Source organism: Mytilus trossulus, chromosome 8, assembly GCF_036588685.1.
Source record: "Mytilus trossulus isolate FHL-02 chromosome 8, PNRI_Mtr1.1.1.hap1, whole genome shotgun sequence".
NCBI lineage: Eukaryota > Metazoa > Mollusca > Bivalvia > Mytilida > Mytilidae > Mytilus > Mytilus trossulus.
The window spans coordinates 20,950,602-20,969,023 of NC_086380.1; the positions used below are offsets into that span (position 1 = coordinate 20,950,602).

At 33.5% G+C, this 18,422-nt stretch overlaps 2 protein-coding genes and 1 long non-coding RNA gene across 3 annotated transcripts in view; 1 reads left to right on the plus strand and 2 right to left on the minus strand.

Moving 5' to 3' along the window:
• Window positions 1-4,686, plus strand: part of LOC134727444 (uncharacterized) — a 70,894-nt gene extending 66,208 nt beyond the window's left edge. The window contains exons 86-90 of the mRNA XM_063591827.1: window positions 1,329-1,545; window positions 1,780-2,095; window positions 2,475-2,608; window positions 3,074-3,096; window positions 3,647-4,686. Of these exons, the coding sequence (XP_063447897.1) occupies window positions 1,329-1,545; window positions 1,780-2,095; window positions 2,475-2,608; window positions 3,074-3,096; window positions 3,647-4,522 (1,566 nt within the window). The 3' untranslated portion in view covers window positions 4,523-4,686. The remainder of the gene's footprint in view (window positions 1-1,328; window positions 1,546-1,779; window positions 2,096-2,474; window positions 2,609-3,073; window positions 3,097-3,646) is intronic.
• Window positions 4,687-9,965: 5,279 nt separating this feature from the next.
• LOC134681723 (uncharacterized) lies at window positions 9,966-12,958 on the minus strand. Its single transcript, XR_010100675.1, has 3 exons — window positions 12,866-12,958; window positions 11,619-11,747; window positions 9,966-10,825 (listed from the first exon to the last, which is right to left on the minus strand). It is a non-coding gene; the product is annotated as an uncharacterized LOC134681723 (long non-coding RNA).
• Window positions 12,959-13,582: 624 nt separating this feature from the next.
• Window positions 13,583-18,124, minus strand: LOC134727445 (mucin-2-like). The gene is made up of 2 exons (XM_063591828.1): window positions 18,013-18,124; window positions 13,583-17,295 (listed from the first exon to the last, which is right to left on the minus strand). The coding sequence occupies exons 1-2, from the start codon at window positions 18,122-18,124 to the stop codon at window positions 13,583-13,585; spliced, it is 3,825 nt and encodes a 1,274-aa protein (XP_063447898.1).
• Window positions 18,125-18,422: the final 298 nt, after the last annotated feature.

The following is an 18,422-nucleotide window of genomic DNA, read 5'->3' on the forward strand; positions in this document are numbered from 1 at the left end:
GAGACAAAAAGGTTCTATGGTGCTTATGCTTTGATTAAATGATTATTCATGTCCAAAAATATACAAGCATATAGCAGTTTGACTATGAAATCCACCCCAGTATACATAAGTTTTAAGGTGGTATGGGTGTCTTCCTCCATCTTGGATTGTAAAAAACAGAGAACTAAAGGTCCAGATTTTCTATCAAGTTAGCAAAATTTAATGCAGGAATGCAAATATTTAATGTGAATTTTCATTTAAAAGAACCAATTTATGAGAATATAACTTATAAATATAAATATTTTTGCAAATGTTGATAATTTTTGGTTGTATTAATTTATTTTCAAATTGGCATTTTAAGGGGAGGTAACTCTAAAACAGTGCATTTTCTGAAGGATTCTACATGAAATTTTCCTATTTTGTATTTTAGTAGGAAAAAATGTATGGTGACCCTATCTTTTCTTTTGATATTCTCAAAGCATTGTCTGAAAGCTATCTTTTCCTTAAGTATTTAACAATTCTATCATTTTGTTAAGTTTCTAATCACAAAATGGTGTTTTTTCCTGTATAATCCATACAAAAATTGTCATAGTGTCACATCCTGTAGTGTAGCTCGAAAAAATGCACGGTGACCTATCATTTTTATTATATTTTTCAACATATATCAATAGATACTACGTTTTGGCAAAGTATGAACACATTCTATCATTTTTATTTTAGACTCCCATACCACCTTAAATCCATTAATCAACATGTATGGGCTATCTAAAATTTTGTGATTATTTATAGAAAAGCTAATCTAAGAATTCAGATATAGAGAAATATTCAACAAGAGACCAAACAACACATTAATTCAGGAATGCAGAAATTTACAGCGTACAAATGTATGCATAATAAATTCATCATTAGGGAGACAGATTTTTATGCCCCATTTATGGGCATAATGTTTTCTGGTCTGTCCGTCCGTCAGTCCGTTTGTTCCGCTTCAGGTTAAAGATTTTGGTCGCCCTAGTTTTTGATGAAGTTGAAGTCCAATCAATTTGAAACTTAGTAAACATGTTCCCTATGATATGATCTTTCTAATTGTAATGCCAAATTAGAGATTTTATTCCATTTTTATTGTCCACTAAATATAGAAAATGATAGTGCAGATGGGGCATCTGTGTACTTGGGACACATTCTTGTTATAAGAGCATTGCTCTTGTTTCTTCATCCCAATAATCGAATCAGCTCTATACTTTGTTTTTATGTCTTTACTATTGTAGTTATAAGTAACAATGTCTTTAATAAAACATGTTTTCTCACTAAATTGATGATATTTGTAAGGCATGCCTATTTGTAATTTACAGGAGAGTTTTATGTTGCCATGTGACCTCCCATTATTAAAGCCAGTTAAGGAACATGAATGGAACTATATGACATTAACCTACATACAGAATTATTCCTTCTCTGGCTATGATCTGGCTAAAGTGTACTTCACAGATACTAATAATGCATTATCACGTCTAGTCACCATACAATTTACAGTGATGGAGTCACCATGTCGCAATGAGGGAGAATGTCAACGTAAGTTTGCCAAAATATTTATGTGAAAGAAAAATGTGGGAATTCAAAGGATTCTTAATTCTGCCAGTATTAGTAATTAGTATTGTTAATAGTTATTATATGATCAAGTTTGAAATACTTTCAAAAGATGGTTCTTTTAAATTTAGATTTAATTTAGTGCAAATTCTTGAACAGGTTTTTTTTTGTGTATGACAATACTGCATCTTCTCAAAATTAAATATTTTATGTTTTCAGCAAAGAACGACAGTGCAATATCCTATCCATGTGAACACTACCGTAGAGCTTCAGAAAGTTTTGATATCAACTACAACTGTTTATGTGTCAATGGTTGGAGTGGTATCCATTGTGAAGAAGATTTTAACGAGTGTAGTAGCTCCCCTTGTCCAGACCCATTTGTTTGTTATAATTACCAGAATTATTATCAGTGTGCATGTCCAGAAAATAATCCGATCTGTCAGTTACGTGGATGGATGATTGCTTTGATCCTCATTGGTGTGTTATTAATTGTTGGGACAGTACTGTTGTTAGTCTACAGATGGAAAAGAAGAGAGTAAGTCTATTTATAGTTTGGTGGAGTTATCTCCCATTATTTGTTTGAAGGAGTTATCTCCCATTATCTGATTGTGGGATTATCTCCTATTATCATGATTATGAAATAAAAGATATGACCTTTGAATTATTATTTGAAGGGTTATGTCATGCTATTTAAAGTTATAATATAGAGAGTATAAATATTTTAAAGGTTAGGTTATGCTATTTATAAAAGTTGTAATAGAGAATATTATTTTTTATTTTTTTCAATATATCAAACCACTATCAACCCTGAGACAGTGATATTTTTTTTATTTGTGAAGTATTTATTAATTATACATTGGTGCATATGCTTTTGATGGCCTTTACTTATTAATAATACCAAAATTCCCTTTCAGGCACCACATACCCTGGATTGAGAAGTACATCTTATGTCAAAGTGAAGACACAATCAACTCATGTGGGTCACAAGCCTCACTTGCAGATTTCATGGATGATTCTGATTGGTTCGCAGCTGACAACCCGTCATTTGGTATGTGTATTATATGTGTAAATAGTCATCAGTATTTGGCTTATTGAAATACAAATTATTGTAATTTTTGCATAATTTCTCTAGGATTTTCTTTGATATGGCATGAAAATATTAAAAATGATACATGTTTTCTTAAAGATTTTTTCTAAAAGCTGGATATCTTATGACAAGTATATATATAGTGAATATAAGGAATTGTAGATTTTGTTTTCATCCCAATATTACTTATCATAATTGTTATATTACTTCTCTGTTTACAATTATCATATTTTTCTTCAACATTAAAATATATTAATAGTAAATAATGATTTGCAGTCACAAATAAATTAACTGACCTAGAATCTAATTTTCTTTGTTTCTTGCAGTTCTTTAGAATAAAATAGATTTATAATAAGTATCTTCAGTTGAACCTTAAAAGTGCTTAAATTTGCAATATAGTTAATCTCAATTTTCTTTTTTTTGCAGATTTTAAAAATCCAGATAAAACGGTAAGTTGATGTTTTGTTTATTTATCAACAATACTTCGTAGATATAAGAATATTTATTATGAGTGCCAAGTGCCAACTAGACATATCTCCATCCCCGGGTCTCCATCCAAGTCACAATTACTTGCCTCATCAATTACAGACAGTTTTAACTATGTAATTAATTACTTTCAATTACTTGTAATTAAAAAATGCTTTATTCCACAATACATTTAATTAATTGAGAAACTAATTACAGTCAATTACAATTACATATTTCAATTACCTGTCTGCCCACAAAAAATTGATTTCCATGAAAAATAAATTAATCCACAGTATGTAATTTATTTGTTAAACATGAATCTTTTGTAATAATGTTGTAACTTTAGTGTAATATGAGTAAGAATTTAAGATAAGTAGGGTTTTGCCATTCTGGAGATAACAGATGATTGATATTTAAGACTGTATCATAGATCTATTTTATATCCATAATTGTTTCATTTAGGTTGTTCATCTTTATATACTGCTGAATCTCTGCAACAAAAAAATAAGACATTTTTATTTTACGTTTCAGGAATCTTCATCAAAAAGTGATTGCACCATTGAGAAAAGTCATGTGTCTTCCTTTCATCCTCTGATAGCAAGTTCTGGGTCTAAGATAGCACCACATCCATGTGAAGTAGTTGACTCCAGTCTGGCAGCAGACCTTAATGCCATGTTAGATAATGGACCTAAACCAGGGTCCTCAGGATCCGGTACGTCTATGCCAAAGTCTAAGAATACTGTCCAATGGGCTCCGTCTGTATCCAGTAGATCACCAGTGCCATCAGGTCAAATTAGACTTCCCTCTAGTGGATCTGAGGATGTGCGGTCATCTGGAAGTAACACTTCTACACCAAAGTCCAAGAATAATGTCCAATGGGCTCCATCTGTATCCAGTGGATCACCAGTGACGTCTGATCAAATAACACTTCCTTCTAATGAATCAGTGGATGGTTCGTCATCTGAAAGTGGTACTTCCACAACAAAGTCCAAGAATACTGTCTGTTGGGCTCCGTCTGTGTCCTGTGGATCGATATCACCAGTCCCATCAGGTCACATGACTAATGGATCACCAGTGTCATCAGGTCACATGACTAATGGATCACCAGTGTCATCAGGTCACATGACTAATGAATCACCAGTGCCATCAGGTCACATGACACCTCCCTCCAATGGATCACCAGTGCCATCAGGTCACATGACACCTCCCTCCAATGGATCACCAGTGCCATCAGGTCACATGACACCTCCCTCTAATGAATCACCAGTGCCCTCAGGTCAAATGACACCTCCCTCTAATGGGTTGGAGGATGGTCAGTCATTAAGAAGTCTATCTCTACATAGTATCAGTGACAGCCAGATGTCCATAAAAGACTTTTTTTTTACTTCAACTGATTCACATAAATAGACAATGGATATGGAACATGGACAGATATTATTCATTTTTATCCTTTTCATATGCATATACTGCAGAAAATTTTTCATATTCATTTACTACAGCAATATATGATTTTGCATAGATATATTTTTACATAGATATATTTTTACATGGATATATTTTTATACAATTTTATTTATTTTTCATTTATTTTTCATTTATTTTTCATGTATGACTCAGAAATCAAAAACTTAGTTCAATGGACTATGAGATACATTTTATCAGTATTTGATAAACTACTATGATCAATTTTATACTTTTGAGTATAAATCAAACATTATTATTTTTCTGACCTAGTCTTAATAAACTTTTTAAAAAATCTCTTGTTTTTTCTTCAGGATGGCAAATGACATCTAAAGAAATGACTGCTCGTTTTGTAAAATTGATAACATGTAACATTGGCCTTTAAACAATGAGCAAAATTCATACCAAATAGTAAAACATGTGAAAGATTGCATGTCTCAATGGCCTTCAAACAATGAGTAAAATTCATACCAAATAGTAAAACATGTGAAAGATTGCATGTCACAATGGCTTTAAACAATGAGCAAAATTCATACCAAATGATAAAAAAAATGTGAAGCAATGACATGTCACACTGGCCTTCAAACAATGAGCAAAATTCATACCAAATAGTAAAACATGTGAAAGATTGCATGTCTCAATGGCCTTCAAACAATGAGTAAAATTCATACCAAATAGTAAAACATGTGAAAGATTGCATGTCTCAATGGCCTTCAAACAATGAGCAAAATTCATACCAAATAGTAAAAAATATGAACAATAACATGTCACAATGACTCCAAACGAAGAGCAAAATCGATACCAAAAGTAAAAAATATGAAGTAATTACAGGTCACTATGGTCTAACAAAGAGCAAAATCTATAACAAAAAAGTTAAAAAAAAAAAAAAAAGAACAATAACATGTCAGAATGGCCTTCAAACAATGAGCAAAATTCATACCAAATAGTCGAAAATGTGAAAAGTGTCATTATTATCAATTAAATACAATAGAATAGAGACAAAAACTATAAAAAAAAAAAAGTATGACAGGATAAAACTAGAGGCTCTAAAGAGCCTGTGTCGCTCACCTTGGTGTATGTGAATATTAAACAGAGGAAGCAGATGGATTCATGACAAATTGTGTTTTGGTGATGTTGATGTGTTTGTTCATCTTACTTTACTGAACATTCTTGCTGCTTACAATTGTCCCGATCTATAATGAACTTGGTCCAGTAGTTTCAGTGGAAAATGTTAGTAAAAATTTACAAATTTTGTGAAAATTGTTAAAACTTGACTATAAAGGACAATAACTCCTTAAGGGGTCTATTGACCATTTCAGTCATTGTGATTTATTTGTAAATCTTACTTTGCTGAACATTATTGCTTTTTACAGTTTATCTCTATCTATAATAATATTCCAGATAATAACCAAAAACAGCAAAATTTCCTTAAAATTACAAATTCAGGGGCAGCAACCCAACAACAGGTTGTCCGATTTGTCGGAAAATTTCAGGGCAGATAGATCTTGACCTGATAAACAGTTTTATTTCCATGACAGATTTGCTCTAAATGCTTTGGTTTTTGAGTTATAAGCCAAAAACTGCATTTTACCCCCATGTTCTATTTATAGCAGTGGCGGCCATCTTGGTTGGATGACTGAGTCACCATACACATTTTTTTAAACTAACTACCCTAAAGATGATTATGGCCAAGTTTGGATTAATTTGGCCCAGTAGTTTCAGAGAAGAAGATTTTTGTAAAAGATTATTAAGATTTACGAAAAATGGTTAAAAATTGACTCTAAAGGGCAATAACTCCAAAAGGGGTCAACTGAACATTTTGGTCATGATGACTTATTTGTAAATCTTACTTTGATGAACATTATTGTTGTTTACAGTTTATCTCTATCTATAATAATATTCAAGATAATAACCAAAAACAGCAAAATTTCCTTAAAATTACCAATTCAGGGGCAGCAACCCAACAACAGGTTGTATGATTCGTCTGAAAATTTCAGGGCCGATAGATCTTGACCTGATGAACAATTTTTTCCCTGTCAGATTTGCTCTAAATGCTTTGGGTTTTGAGTTATAAGCCAAAAATTGCATTCTACCCCTATGTTCTATTTTTAGCCATGGCGGCCATCTTGGTTGGTTGGCCGGGTCACCGGACACATTTTTAAACTAGATACCCGAATGATGATTGTGGCCAAGTTATGTTTAATTTGGCCCAGCAGTTTCAGAGGAGAAGATTTTTGTAAAAGTTAACGACGGACGCAAAGTGATCGGAAAAGCTCACTTGGCCCTTTTGGCCAGGTGAGCTAAAAATGTCAAAACCTGCCTCCATTTCAAACAAACATAGATCATATACCATTCCTCTATGAGTTGGTGCTAGATTGAAGTCAAATATTTTCAACAGTTTTAAGTGGTATTACTGAAGAGAATGACTTCATATTTGTTTAGCTGGTTAAGAGGGATGACCTGCAGCTTGTGATACCTTTTTCCATAATAAAAGATGCTTGAACCATACACATACTTACTTTCCCTATTAGACGCGCCAAATGTGCGACAACAAAGCTTCATCATAATACTGAAAGACTATTTGTCTATTAAACCATACAATAAAGGCTTTTGTAACAGTACTGTTACCCAGTACCAAGCGCTTCTGTACTTAAATTATTTATACTTCCTCACCACTTTTCTGCAAATAAAATTTGACTCCCTTATATTACTAGTTTTTTTCTCTTTATAACTTTGTTACATTTAGTTTTTGTCGAGCCTGCGACTTTTGGCGGTGTTACCTAACTTCTTGGAACCTTAAAGTTTATATTTCAGAAGGTGTAAGACCTGGAGGCTTCATACTTTGTATATAGATGCCTCATGTTACGAAGTTTTCGTCTGTCACATGTCCAATGTCCTTGACCTCATTTTCATGGTTCAGTGACTACTCCAAAAAAAAGGTAAGAGTTTTTGTAATGTTAAATTCTCTCTTATTATAAGTAATAGGATAACACTATATTTGGTATGTGCATACCTTGCAAGGTCCTCGTGCCAGTCAGACAGTTTTCACTTGACCTCAACCTCATTTCATGGATCAGTGAACAAAGGTTAAGTTTTGGTGGTCAAGTCCATATCTGAGATACTATTAGCAATAAGTCTAGTATTGTAACGTGTAACCAGGCGTTTATATCCCAAACGTCCGTTCCAGTTAATACTTGGACCCAAGTTGTCCACAAACAGTATGTTAATACTAAAAACAACAACTATCTATATTATGCACAATGAACCAAAATATATACACGGGCTCTTTGCCGATACAAAGTAAGTATGAACTCTTATATATACAAGTTTATACAATATAACACAATAAACCAGCCTGTCCTCCGAATGGGACGATGTGTCACTTAGAGACAGTATAGCTGATACAGCTTGTCCTCCGAATGGGACAGTCTATCAATACAAGACAGAACGGTCTGGTACAACTTGTCCTCCGAGTGGGACAACCTGTCACTATCAGACAGTGCGGGCTGGTACAGTCTGTCCTCCGAGTGGGACAGCCTGCCTTGTCAATCCTATCAACCTTTACGTTCACTTGTACCCAGTACAAAGTGTCTCCTGAATATTAAAGCTCTCCTAGCGTCTTAATATTACTGACGTACGATCTGTTGACTGGTGACGGCTCATCGACAGCCAACCGACAGCCTTGAGTGCCGTTTCTCACTCTCATATATACCCCAGGGCGAATATACTATTTTACGGATAGGGGTGTTCTCTAACTGTTTCCGATACCGAACATAGAGAGTCCCTTACGATCACCCCTATAACTTTCGACCCTGCCGCTAATTTCCCCGCCAAACGTCTAAATCTGCCTAACTCTTCCTCTAGCGTAAACCATGCATTTATACACCAAGATTCTACTAGATTCATAACCATAACGACCAATAAACATTACAGTATATTCAGTGTATGGAAGGACTGTAAGGTTTACATGTCCAACTGGCAGGTGTTATCTGACCTTGACCTCATTTTCATTGTTCAGTGGTTATGGTTAAGTTTTTGTGTTCTGGTCTGTTTTTCTTGTGCTTTATGCAATAGGTCTACTATGTATGGAATTATTGTAAGGTGCACAATGTCTAGCGGGCAGGTGTCATCTGACCTTGACCTCATTTTCATGGTTCATTGCTCAGTCTTAAGTTTTTTTTAAGTTCCTTTAGGTACATTTCGCAGCATATTTAGAAAATTCTTGATTATTTAACGAAAAAATATCAGCAGATAACTGTAAGCGACATTTTTCAAACGGGACTTTACTGGTCATAAACTGTGATTCACAATAAAAACAAGTCTGCTATTTTAGCTGCCTTCAACTTGTGGCGACAAACTTTGCTGTCGGAACGTACATGCATATTATCAAATAGAAAATTAATACTTCAATCATCTCACCACACCTCCAGTTCGTATATCTAGCATATTTACCTTTCTCATTAGAAATGAAAGGAATTGCAGCATAAATTTGCATTAGAATTTACCAAACGACCATTTAATTAAATAGGAACACTATTGTTTGAATAGATTGCGTGGAAATGTAGTGTACAGAGTAGAAAAGTCAAAAATGTCAACATAGATATAGTCAAAAGGACCATCAAAAGCACGCAATTTATCTAAAGCATCCAAATATTTTTTTAAACTCCAAAAAAAGTCAATTCCACTATAATGATTATATATATTTTATTATAATAGTTTATTCAAGTCAAAGATCAGTTTTGAAAGATAAAGGTGCAAATTTTAAATGAATGGAACATCTATTCTCTCAAAATTCCAGCTTATCAATTGCATGACCGAATTATCAGTTCGTTGTTTGTGGCCATTATTTTACAGAAGAAGCAGAAATTATACAGATAACCTATTAACGTAATTGGCTGTTCTATCAAAGTATGTTCAATGTGTAAGCATTATTCAGTTTTATAGGTTTGCATACCAATTTATCAACTTCACTTGAATTTCAATATGTTAAATAGAGAAAGGAGTATCGATTATTGCAAAGTGTCATCTAAGTAACGACAGTTTTGAAATCACTCGTAATTTTGTATATTTTTTCTACAACCAAGTGTCTGTATCTGTCGATAAAGGATTGGGAGAAATAGTATTCCTTCACCAAGGAATATCAATAACAGCAGAGAAAAACGATATGTAGGGATAATTCGAAGGTACATTTAAGCCAAAAAAAACCATATCCAATAAAACAAACGTTACGATGAAAACAAATACCAATAACAAGCAATAAATTGTTTAAAAAAATTACCAGCTAAAGCCTAAGCATCTACGGCACAAAGGTTTACTATAGTTACAGTTTTATCTGTCCATACAATGTTACTTGTACCTAGGATACTTCAGTTGTGAGTGTGTTAAAGAATATGCGCTAACAAAATACATTGACATTTAGCTGATATATTCTTATTTTATTACTTTTTAAAATGTATTTAACAATTGTAGATAACCAGATTTGTTCCAAAGAAAATAAATAAAAAAACTTACTTTCCATGATATGAATAACAGATCTGTAGCTATAACAATGCTTTCAAACATAACATGGCTGCTACGAAATCCCTATAAAATCAAAGAACTAAGAGATGTGCACGGTATCGAACATTGAGGTGTGACATAAGTTGTGTTCTTTGTTTATTTTGTTAGATCACAACTTTAGAACAAACTTATTCGGGTACAGCTGGCTGTTCACATAGTCCTTTGGGAAATAAAATGGTTTTATTGCAATTTGTTTGCAGTATTTTGTTTTATTTATTTACTATTTGTGTTTTCTCGTGCTGAAGTATCATGACATACAAGTCAACTGTATTTCAAAGTCTTTATATCAAAAGTTGATATGGTTTGTGTGTCGTATTGTCGACATAATCGGACATATATATACACTTCATCTTTTGGAGTCACAAACAGCTTTTGTATATACTTTTAGTATATCAAAAGGTAGATTCAGATCTATATGACATATATATATATATAAAATTGTTCAAGTATTGAATGTCCAGGACTGTCTTTTGCCTTGAAGCTATACATTTTATCTTCCTAGATACGCTTAAACCAAACTAGTTCCGCCTCGTTTTTATCTTTATCTTAACTGATAAAGATATATTTTAACAGTGAAATCTAAACACATCAATTTGTGTTCCTCCATAATCAAACTGTGGAATCAAAACCAGCACTTCATCGTTCTCGCTGTTGGTTTAAAGCACCGATTCTGATACCCTCTGTCCAAATCTAAAAAAAAATATATACAGATACAGGTAACATTTGAGATAAAACATAATTAAAAATATTCTTTAAACGCATTTTTATTATTAAAAAAAGGACATAAAAGCATGCATATAACATATTAAAGAACACATTGGATTACTTCGAATACATCCAAATTCAAAATAATATCTTTGTTTGATAAAATATAAAGTTTTTTATTTAAGAATTGAATGCTTCTTTTTGTAAATTTATTGGGGTGTAAAAACGTTGACCGAAGTACATTTTGTATGAAGCGCGGAAGCGCTTCATACTAAAAATGTGCGCACGGTCAACGCTTTTACAACCCTATAAAGTTACAAAAAGAAGCATTTAATACTTATAATTACATTTTTTAGCTATGATCATAAAAACACGAATTTTACATTTTTTGTATTTTATTCACCTGTGCACTTTTTTGTTGGACCACGTGTTATCATGAATGAAAAGTTTTATTGAGTGATGCAATTTCATAATGGAATAACACGTGATATGCAGTTAGACAATCAAAATAAAGTATTATAATGAAACATACATCGATTGTAATTATGTTTATTTGAATTATCATGAAAATAGAATATGTATAACAATGTATAACTTGCTGTAAATTGTATGGTCTTGCGACCGATAAAATATGCCATAAAGTTTCCGAATAGCAGTATCTATGATAATAAATTATCCAATTACCAATAACACATAACAAGGTGCACTGATTGCATTGACATATTTTGTATAACTTTTGGTATACATTGTGTAAGCAAATTTAAGTGATTAAACTTACGATGAAGAATTAAAACGTGTTGGCAGTGAACCATTATATGCCCACGATTCATTATAATTAGTCCAACTAGGCTGTTTAGCTCTTGACAAGTTAAATCCTTTCTCTATAGAACTATGTGTTCCAGTATTTCTGAAAAAAATGATATTTTAACAATATAAAAAACTAAGAAAAATTGATATGACACGTATTTAAATACCCAATCTTTCACACACCTTCTGCTTCTAATTTTATAGAAACTTGATCTACTTCATCGATTTTTTTTGATTTTTTTTTTACAGTTTTCATATCTAACTAGACTTTCGATTTCAGAACCGACTATAGTAAAATACATGTATTGCGGAACAAACATACTTAACCAAAGGCACTCAAATACAAGAACAACTTTATTTTGAAATACTCATACACATATATAAATATGTTTCACGAATAAAAAAAAATCACTACATAATCATATGGTTGCCACTGAAAAATGTTACCATAATCCTACAATTGAGAGTATAATTATAATATTTAACTGTTTATAAATAAAAAGTGATAAGTTCTTCTTAATTTTAACATTGTCAAATGAGAGCAGCTCTTTCACTTTCTCGATATACATACTTTTAGCAAATAACTATGCTTATTTCTTTTATTTTAAACATTTACAGACTGCACTCAAACAGATAGTGAAACTCGTTTCCAATTGACGAGAAGCACAAATTAATATGGCTTCTATCTCATCTCTAGAAATTCTTTTTGTTTGAACTTTCAGTTGGCAGCATCGGAAATAATTTAAGTTTTACGATCTGTAAATGACAGGCATGTAATATTTCTCTATTCCAGTCGGTTTTGGAAATGTCATTTTACCAAATTATATCTGTTTATCTTTGCGTTATATTTATTTTCTCAGAATAGGATCTAATATCATTTTTATATTATTCAATAGTTTATGTTAAATTGATTCGGATTGTTTGGTGCTATTATACTTCTGTGAACTAACAGTCCGCTATTAGATATTGACATATGACAACTACAAAAGCCCAGTCCGCTAGCAGATATATTGACATATGACAACTACAAAAGCCCATCCCCTAGCAGAGATATTGACATATGACAACTACAAAAGCCCATCCCCTACAGCTCGTGAAAAAAGGAAGACCATTTCATCAGATGGTTGTATGTTTTTTATGTTTTGAATAGGACCGCCAAACTATCACGCAATACCAAAGTCTGACATAAACCATACACATTCAATATTCAGTACTCACCTCACACTGAGGGATAGTTTGAGTAATCCAAACGCCCCCAAAGCAATCACAATAACAACCGCTATAACAATTGCTAGAACAATAACAGTATCTGTAAAACAAATGAATAACACAAACAGATAATGCATCAACCAATTAATCAAAGTATTATGATGATAAAAGTAATGCTCTTGATCTACTTACTCTTTCGAATAGAAAGCGTAAAATATTATGATAGCATGTGTATATATAATCCAATAGAGGAAACAAAAATTTGAGGGGAAAAAAAATTAAGGAAAAGAATTTTGAGGGAAAAAAAAATTGTGAAAAAAATTTTGAGGGAAAAAAAAATCAGTTTGGACTTTGGATTTTGAATATCGAAAAAGGAAAAAGGAAACAACTTGTGTCTGGTTCGTATAGATACAATACATTCGTTTGACGGTTACATAGAAAAAGGTGGTCAAACTGAACGCGTAAAAACTTGTATATCTTTGGAATATTTTCATTTATTATCTCATTATTACATATTATACAACTATGGGTCTCGTAACACTCGACAAGTTTGATGTACAGATAAAACTCGACACTTATTCCAAAAATAAGGTGTTATATTCCAATAACATGCACCACGTGGGATTATAAACCTCATATTTTTTTTTTATTACTCAGACACAGATAACACATTTTGTGTGTAGTTTAATCATACCATGACAGCGTTGTTTTTTTATTCATTTGAAATTACAATGAAATGGAATATTCATATATTTTACCTTGGACATTTTTCTCATCGGGACGATCCCCTTCTTTGTGCGTTGTAGTTTTCATTGGTAATGACGATGATGTTGTATCTGTTAGAAAAGACAATGAGTGTGTCCCTGTTGGTTGTGATCCTGCTGTTAGTTCCGCAGTTGATAAGGACACCGTAGTATCTGAAGTTAATGATAATGTCGAATTCTCAGTAAGTAAATAAGTTGATGTAGATAATGACGATTGCGTTGTGTCCGCAGGCAGTGATGATGCAAGTGTTTCTCTAGATATTGACGATGGTGTTGCATCTGTTGAGACTAAATGTTGTGTTGTTTCTGATGAAGTTTGTGTTTCTTCTGTTGGTAATGACGATTGAGTTGTCTTTGTTGGTACTGACGTTTGAATTGTCTCAGTTGGTAATGTTGTTAGTGCTGTTAGTGTTGTTTCTGTTGGTACTGACGATGATGTTTTCTCTGTTGGTACTGACGATTGTGTTGTTTCTGTTGGTAATGATGTTTGTGCTGTTTCTGATGGTAATGACGATTGTGTTGTTTCTGTTGGTAATGATGTTTGTGCTGTTTCTGATGTTAATGACGATTGTGTTATTTCTGTTGGTACAGACGATTGCGTTGATTCTGTTGGTACAGACGATTGCGTTGATTCTGTTGGTACTGACGATTGTGTTGTTTCTGTTGGTACTGACGATTGCGTTGTTTCTGTTGGTACTGACGATTGCGTTGTTTCTGTTGGTACTGACGATTGTGTTGTTTCTGTTGGTACGTACGATTGTGTTGTTTCTGTTGGTACTGACGATTGTGTTATTTCTGTTGGTACTGACGATTGTGTTGTTTCTGTTGGTACTGACGATTGTGTTGTTTCTGTTTGTACTGACGATTGTGTTGCTTCTGTTTGTACTGACGATTGTGTTGTTTCTGTTTGTACTGACGATTGTGTTGTTACTGTTGGTACTGACGATTGTGTTCTTCCTGTTGGTACTGACGATTGTGTTGTTTCTGTTGCAACTGACGATTGTGTTGCATCTGTTGGTACTGACGATTGTGTTGTTACTGTTGGTACTGACGATTGTGTTGTTTCTGTTTGTAACGACGATTGTGTTGTTTCTGTTTGTAACGACGATTGTGTTGTTTCTGTTGGTATGGACGATTGTGTTGTTTCTGTTGGTACTGACGATTGTGTTGTTTCTGTTGGAACGGATGATTGTGTTGTTTCTGTTGGTACTGACGATTGTGTTGTTTCTGTTGGAACTGACGATTGTGTTGTTACTATTGGTACTGACGATTGTGTTGTTACTGTTGGTACTGATGATTGTGTTGTTTCTGTTTGTACTGACGATTGTGTTGTTTCTGTTGGTACGGATGATTGTGTTGTTTCTGTTGGTACTGACGATTGTGTTATTTCTGTTGGTACTGACGATTGTGTTGTTTCTGTTGGTTCTGACGATTGTGTTGTTTCTGTTTGTACTGACGATTGTGTTGTTTCTGTTTGTACTGACGATTGTGTTGTTTCTGTTTGTACTGACGATTGTGTTGTTACTGTTGGTACTGACGATTGTGTTCTTCCTGTTGGTACTGACGATTGTGTTGTTTCTGTTGCAACTGACGATTGTGTTGCATCTGTTGGTACTGACGATTGTGTTGTTACTGTTGGTAACGACGATTGTGTTGTTTCTGTTTGTAACGACGATTGTGTTGTTTCTGTTTGTAACGACGATTGTGTTGTTTCTGTTGGTACTGACGATTGTGTTGTTACTGTTGGTACTGACGATTGTGTTGTTTCTGTTTGTAACGACGATTGTGTTGTTTCTGTTTGTAATGACGTTTGTGTTGTTTCTGTCGGTAATGATGATTGTGTTGTTTCTGTTGGTACAGACGATTGTGTTGTTACTGTTGGTACTGACGATTGTGTTGTTTCTGTTTGTATCGACGATTGTGTTGTTTCTGTTGGTAATGACGATTGTGTTGTTTCTGTTTGTAACGACGATTGTGTTGTTTCTGTTTGTAATGACAATTGTGTTGTTTCTGTTTGTAGCGACGATTGTGTTGTTTCTGTTGGTAATGACGATTGTGTTGCTTCTGTTTGTATCGACGATTGTGTTGTTTCTGTTTGTAATGACATTTGTGTTGTTTCTGTTGGTAATGATGATTGTGTTGTTTCTGTTGGTAATGACGATTGTGTTGTTTCTGTTGGTAATGACGATTGTGTTGTTTCTGTTGGTAACGACGATTGTGTTGTTTCTGTTGTAACTGACAATTGCGTTGTTTCTGTTGTTACTGACGATTGTGTTGTTTCTGTTGGTAATGACGATTGTTTTGTTTCTGTTTGTATCGACGATTGTATTGTTTCTGTTTTTAATGACATTTGTGTTGTTTCTGTTGGTAATGATGATTGTGTTGTTTCTGTTGGTAATGACGATTGTGTTGTTTCTGTTTGTAACGACGATTGTGTTGTTTCTGTTGGTAACGACGATTGTGTTGTTTCTGTTGGTACTGACGATTGTGTTGTTTCTGTTGTTACTGAAGATTGTGTTGTTTCTGTTGGTAATGACGATTGTGTTGTTTCTGTTGGTAATGACGATTGTGTTGTTTCTGTTTGTAACGACGATTGTGTTGTTTCTGTTGGTAACGATGATTGTGTTGTTTCTGTTGGTACGGATGATTGTGTTGTTTCTGTTGCTACTGACGATTGTGTTGTTTCTGTTGGTAATGACGATTGTGTTGTTTCTGTTGGTAATGACGATTGTGTTGTTTCTGTTGGTAACGACGATTGTGTTGTTTCTGTTGTTACTGACGATTGTGTTGTTTCTGTTGGTAATGACGATTGTTTTGTTTCTGTTTGTATCGACGATTGTATTGTTTCTGTTGGTAACGACGATTGTGTTGTTTCTGTTGGTAACGACGATTGTGTTGTTTCTGTTGTTACTGACGATTGTGTTGTTTCTGTTGGTAACGATGATTGTGTTGTTTCTGTTGGTACGGATGATTGTGTTGTTTCTGTTGCTACTGACGATTGTGTTGTTTCTGTTGGTAATGACGATTGTGTTGTTTCTGTTGGTAATGACGATTGTGTTGTTTCTGTTTGTAACGACGATTGTGTTGTTTCTGTTGGTAACGACGATTGTGTTGTTTCTGTTGTTACTGACGATTGTGTTGTTTCTGTTGGTAATGACGATTGTTTTGTTTCTGTTTGTATCGACGATTGTATTGTTTCTGTTGGTAACGACGATTGTGTTGTTTCTGTTGGTAACGACGATTGTGTTGTTTCTGTTGTTACTGACGATTGTGTTGTTTCTGTTGGTAATGACGATTGTGTTGTTTCTGTCGGTATGGATGATTGTGTTGTTTCTGTTGGTAATGACGATTGTGTTGTTTCTGTCGGTACTGACGATTGTGTTGTGACTGTTGGTACTGACGATTGTGTTGTTTCTGTCGGTACGGATGATTGTGTTGTTTCTGTCGGTACGGATGATTGTGTTGTCTCTGTTGGTACTAACGATTGTGTTGTTTCTGTTGGAAATGACGATATTGTCGAAGTAGTATCTGATTCTGTAGTAGATACAACACAAGAACGCTCATCAGAACCATCTAAACACTCTGTTATTCCATTACATCTGGCGTCACTTATAGACAAACATTGATCATTGTCACATTTGTATACATTCTCTGGACAAGATGTAACTATATCACCTGAAAATTAATTTCTTTTCTTATATCAATTGTTGTAAATATGACTTAATTTTATCGGTTTTAAATATAATATAAACTTAAACTCAAATATATAAACATGTATCGTATAAAGTGATCTGTTTGTAATTAATCGTCAATACAGAAAAATAAAAGGAATTTTCAGGAAAGTCAGTAATAAAAGTTACTATTATATGTGTTAACAAACACATTGATAATCATTTGAACAGGGACACACTTATTCATACTTATTAGTCAGGAACTTCATAACACTGTATACGATTGTATTGAAATAAAGATAATGCGTATGCTTGATGTGTTTTACAGCATCTTTAAAAAGTCTATTATCGGTATATATTACCGCAAATAGATTTTTTTTTACAATTTGCTAAATTATAAATGCTCTTTTCAAAAATATAATGAAATATATGGACAACCTTGCAGTTTTGCAAGCTAAAAGTCGTGCACATTTGATCTCTTAATCGACTTAATATTATACAGACAGTAAGTTAATATGTAGATACAAATGTGCCTAAAAGGAATTTGGGAAGAATTCCTGAAATTTTGGCAATTTTATGCTGAAAAGTGAAAAGTATAAGCCCTTCGTAGATATCGAAGATGACATTATTCTGAGAGATCCTATTGATAAGTTCTTTGTATATACAGATTCTATGATTCCCTTTTAATTTTATGGACATTGAAAAACCATGGGGGTCTCACCGTTATTTAAATGGTCTCTAGTAGGTTTCACTATAATAATTAATTTTGAATATCCAACTGGCACTATGGGCCCACCGTTAACATATAGGACAGGAAGTCTACCCAAATTCATTTTAGTCGCGGTTGTATCTACATACTAACTAACTGTTTTCAGTATATGGTAGATTGAGTGATCAAGGGAGTCTCACCATTGCCCCGTGACCTTTGTCCTGAAAGTTTTACATTTTTTAGCTGAAAAGTGACATTCTAAGCCCTCTTAGCCTTTATATAAGATATCGAAGATGAACTTATTCATGGGAATCCTTTTCGATACAACCTATATGTATTCAAAGTCTATGATTTCGTAGAATTTTATGGGCATTGATAGACCAGGGAAGTATCACCGTCATTTAATCGGTCTCCGTTAGGTT

What these genes read in the sequence shown, in the direction of transcription:
- LOC134727445 (XM_063591828.1), bottom strand. Translation starts at nt 18,124, where the DNA reads ATGAATTTGGGTAGACTTCCTGTCCTATATGTTAACGGTGGGCCCATA. An exon ending in TAGAGACCATTTAAATAACG is followed by an intron (nt 17,296 to 18,012) that starts GTGAGACCCCCA and finishes ATTAATTTTCAG; the next exon opens with GTGATATAGTTACATCTTGT.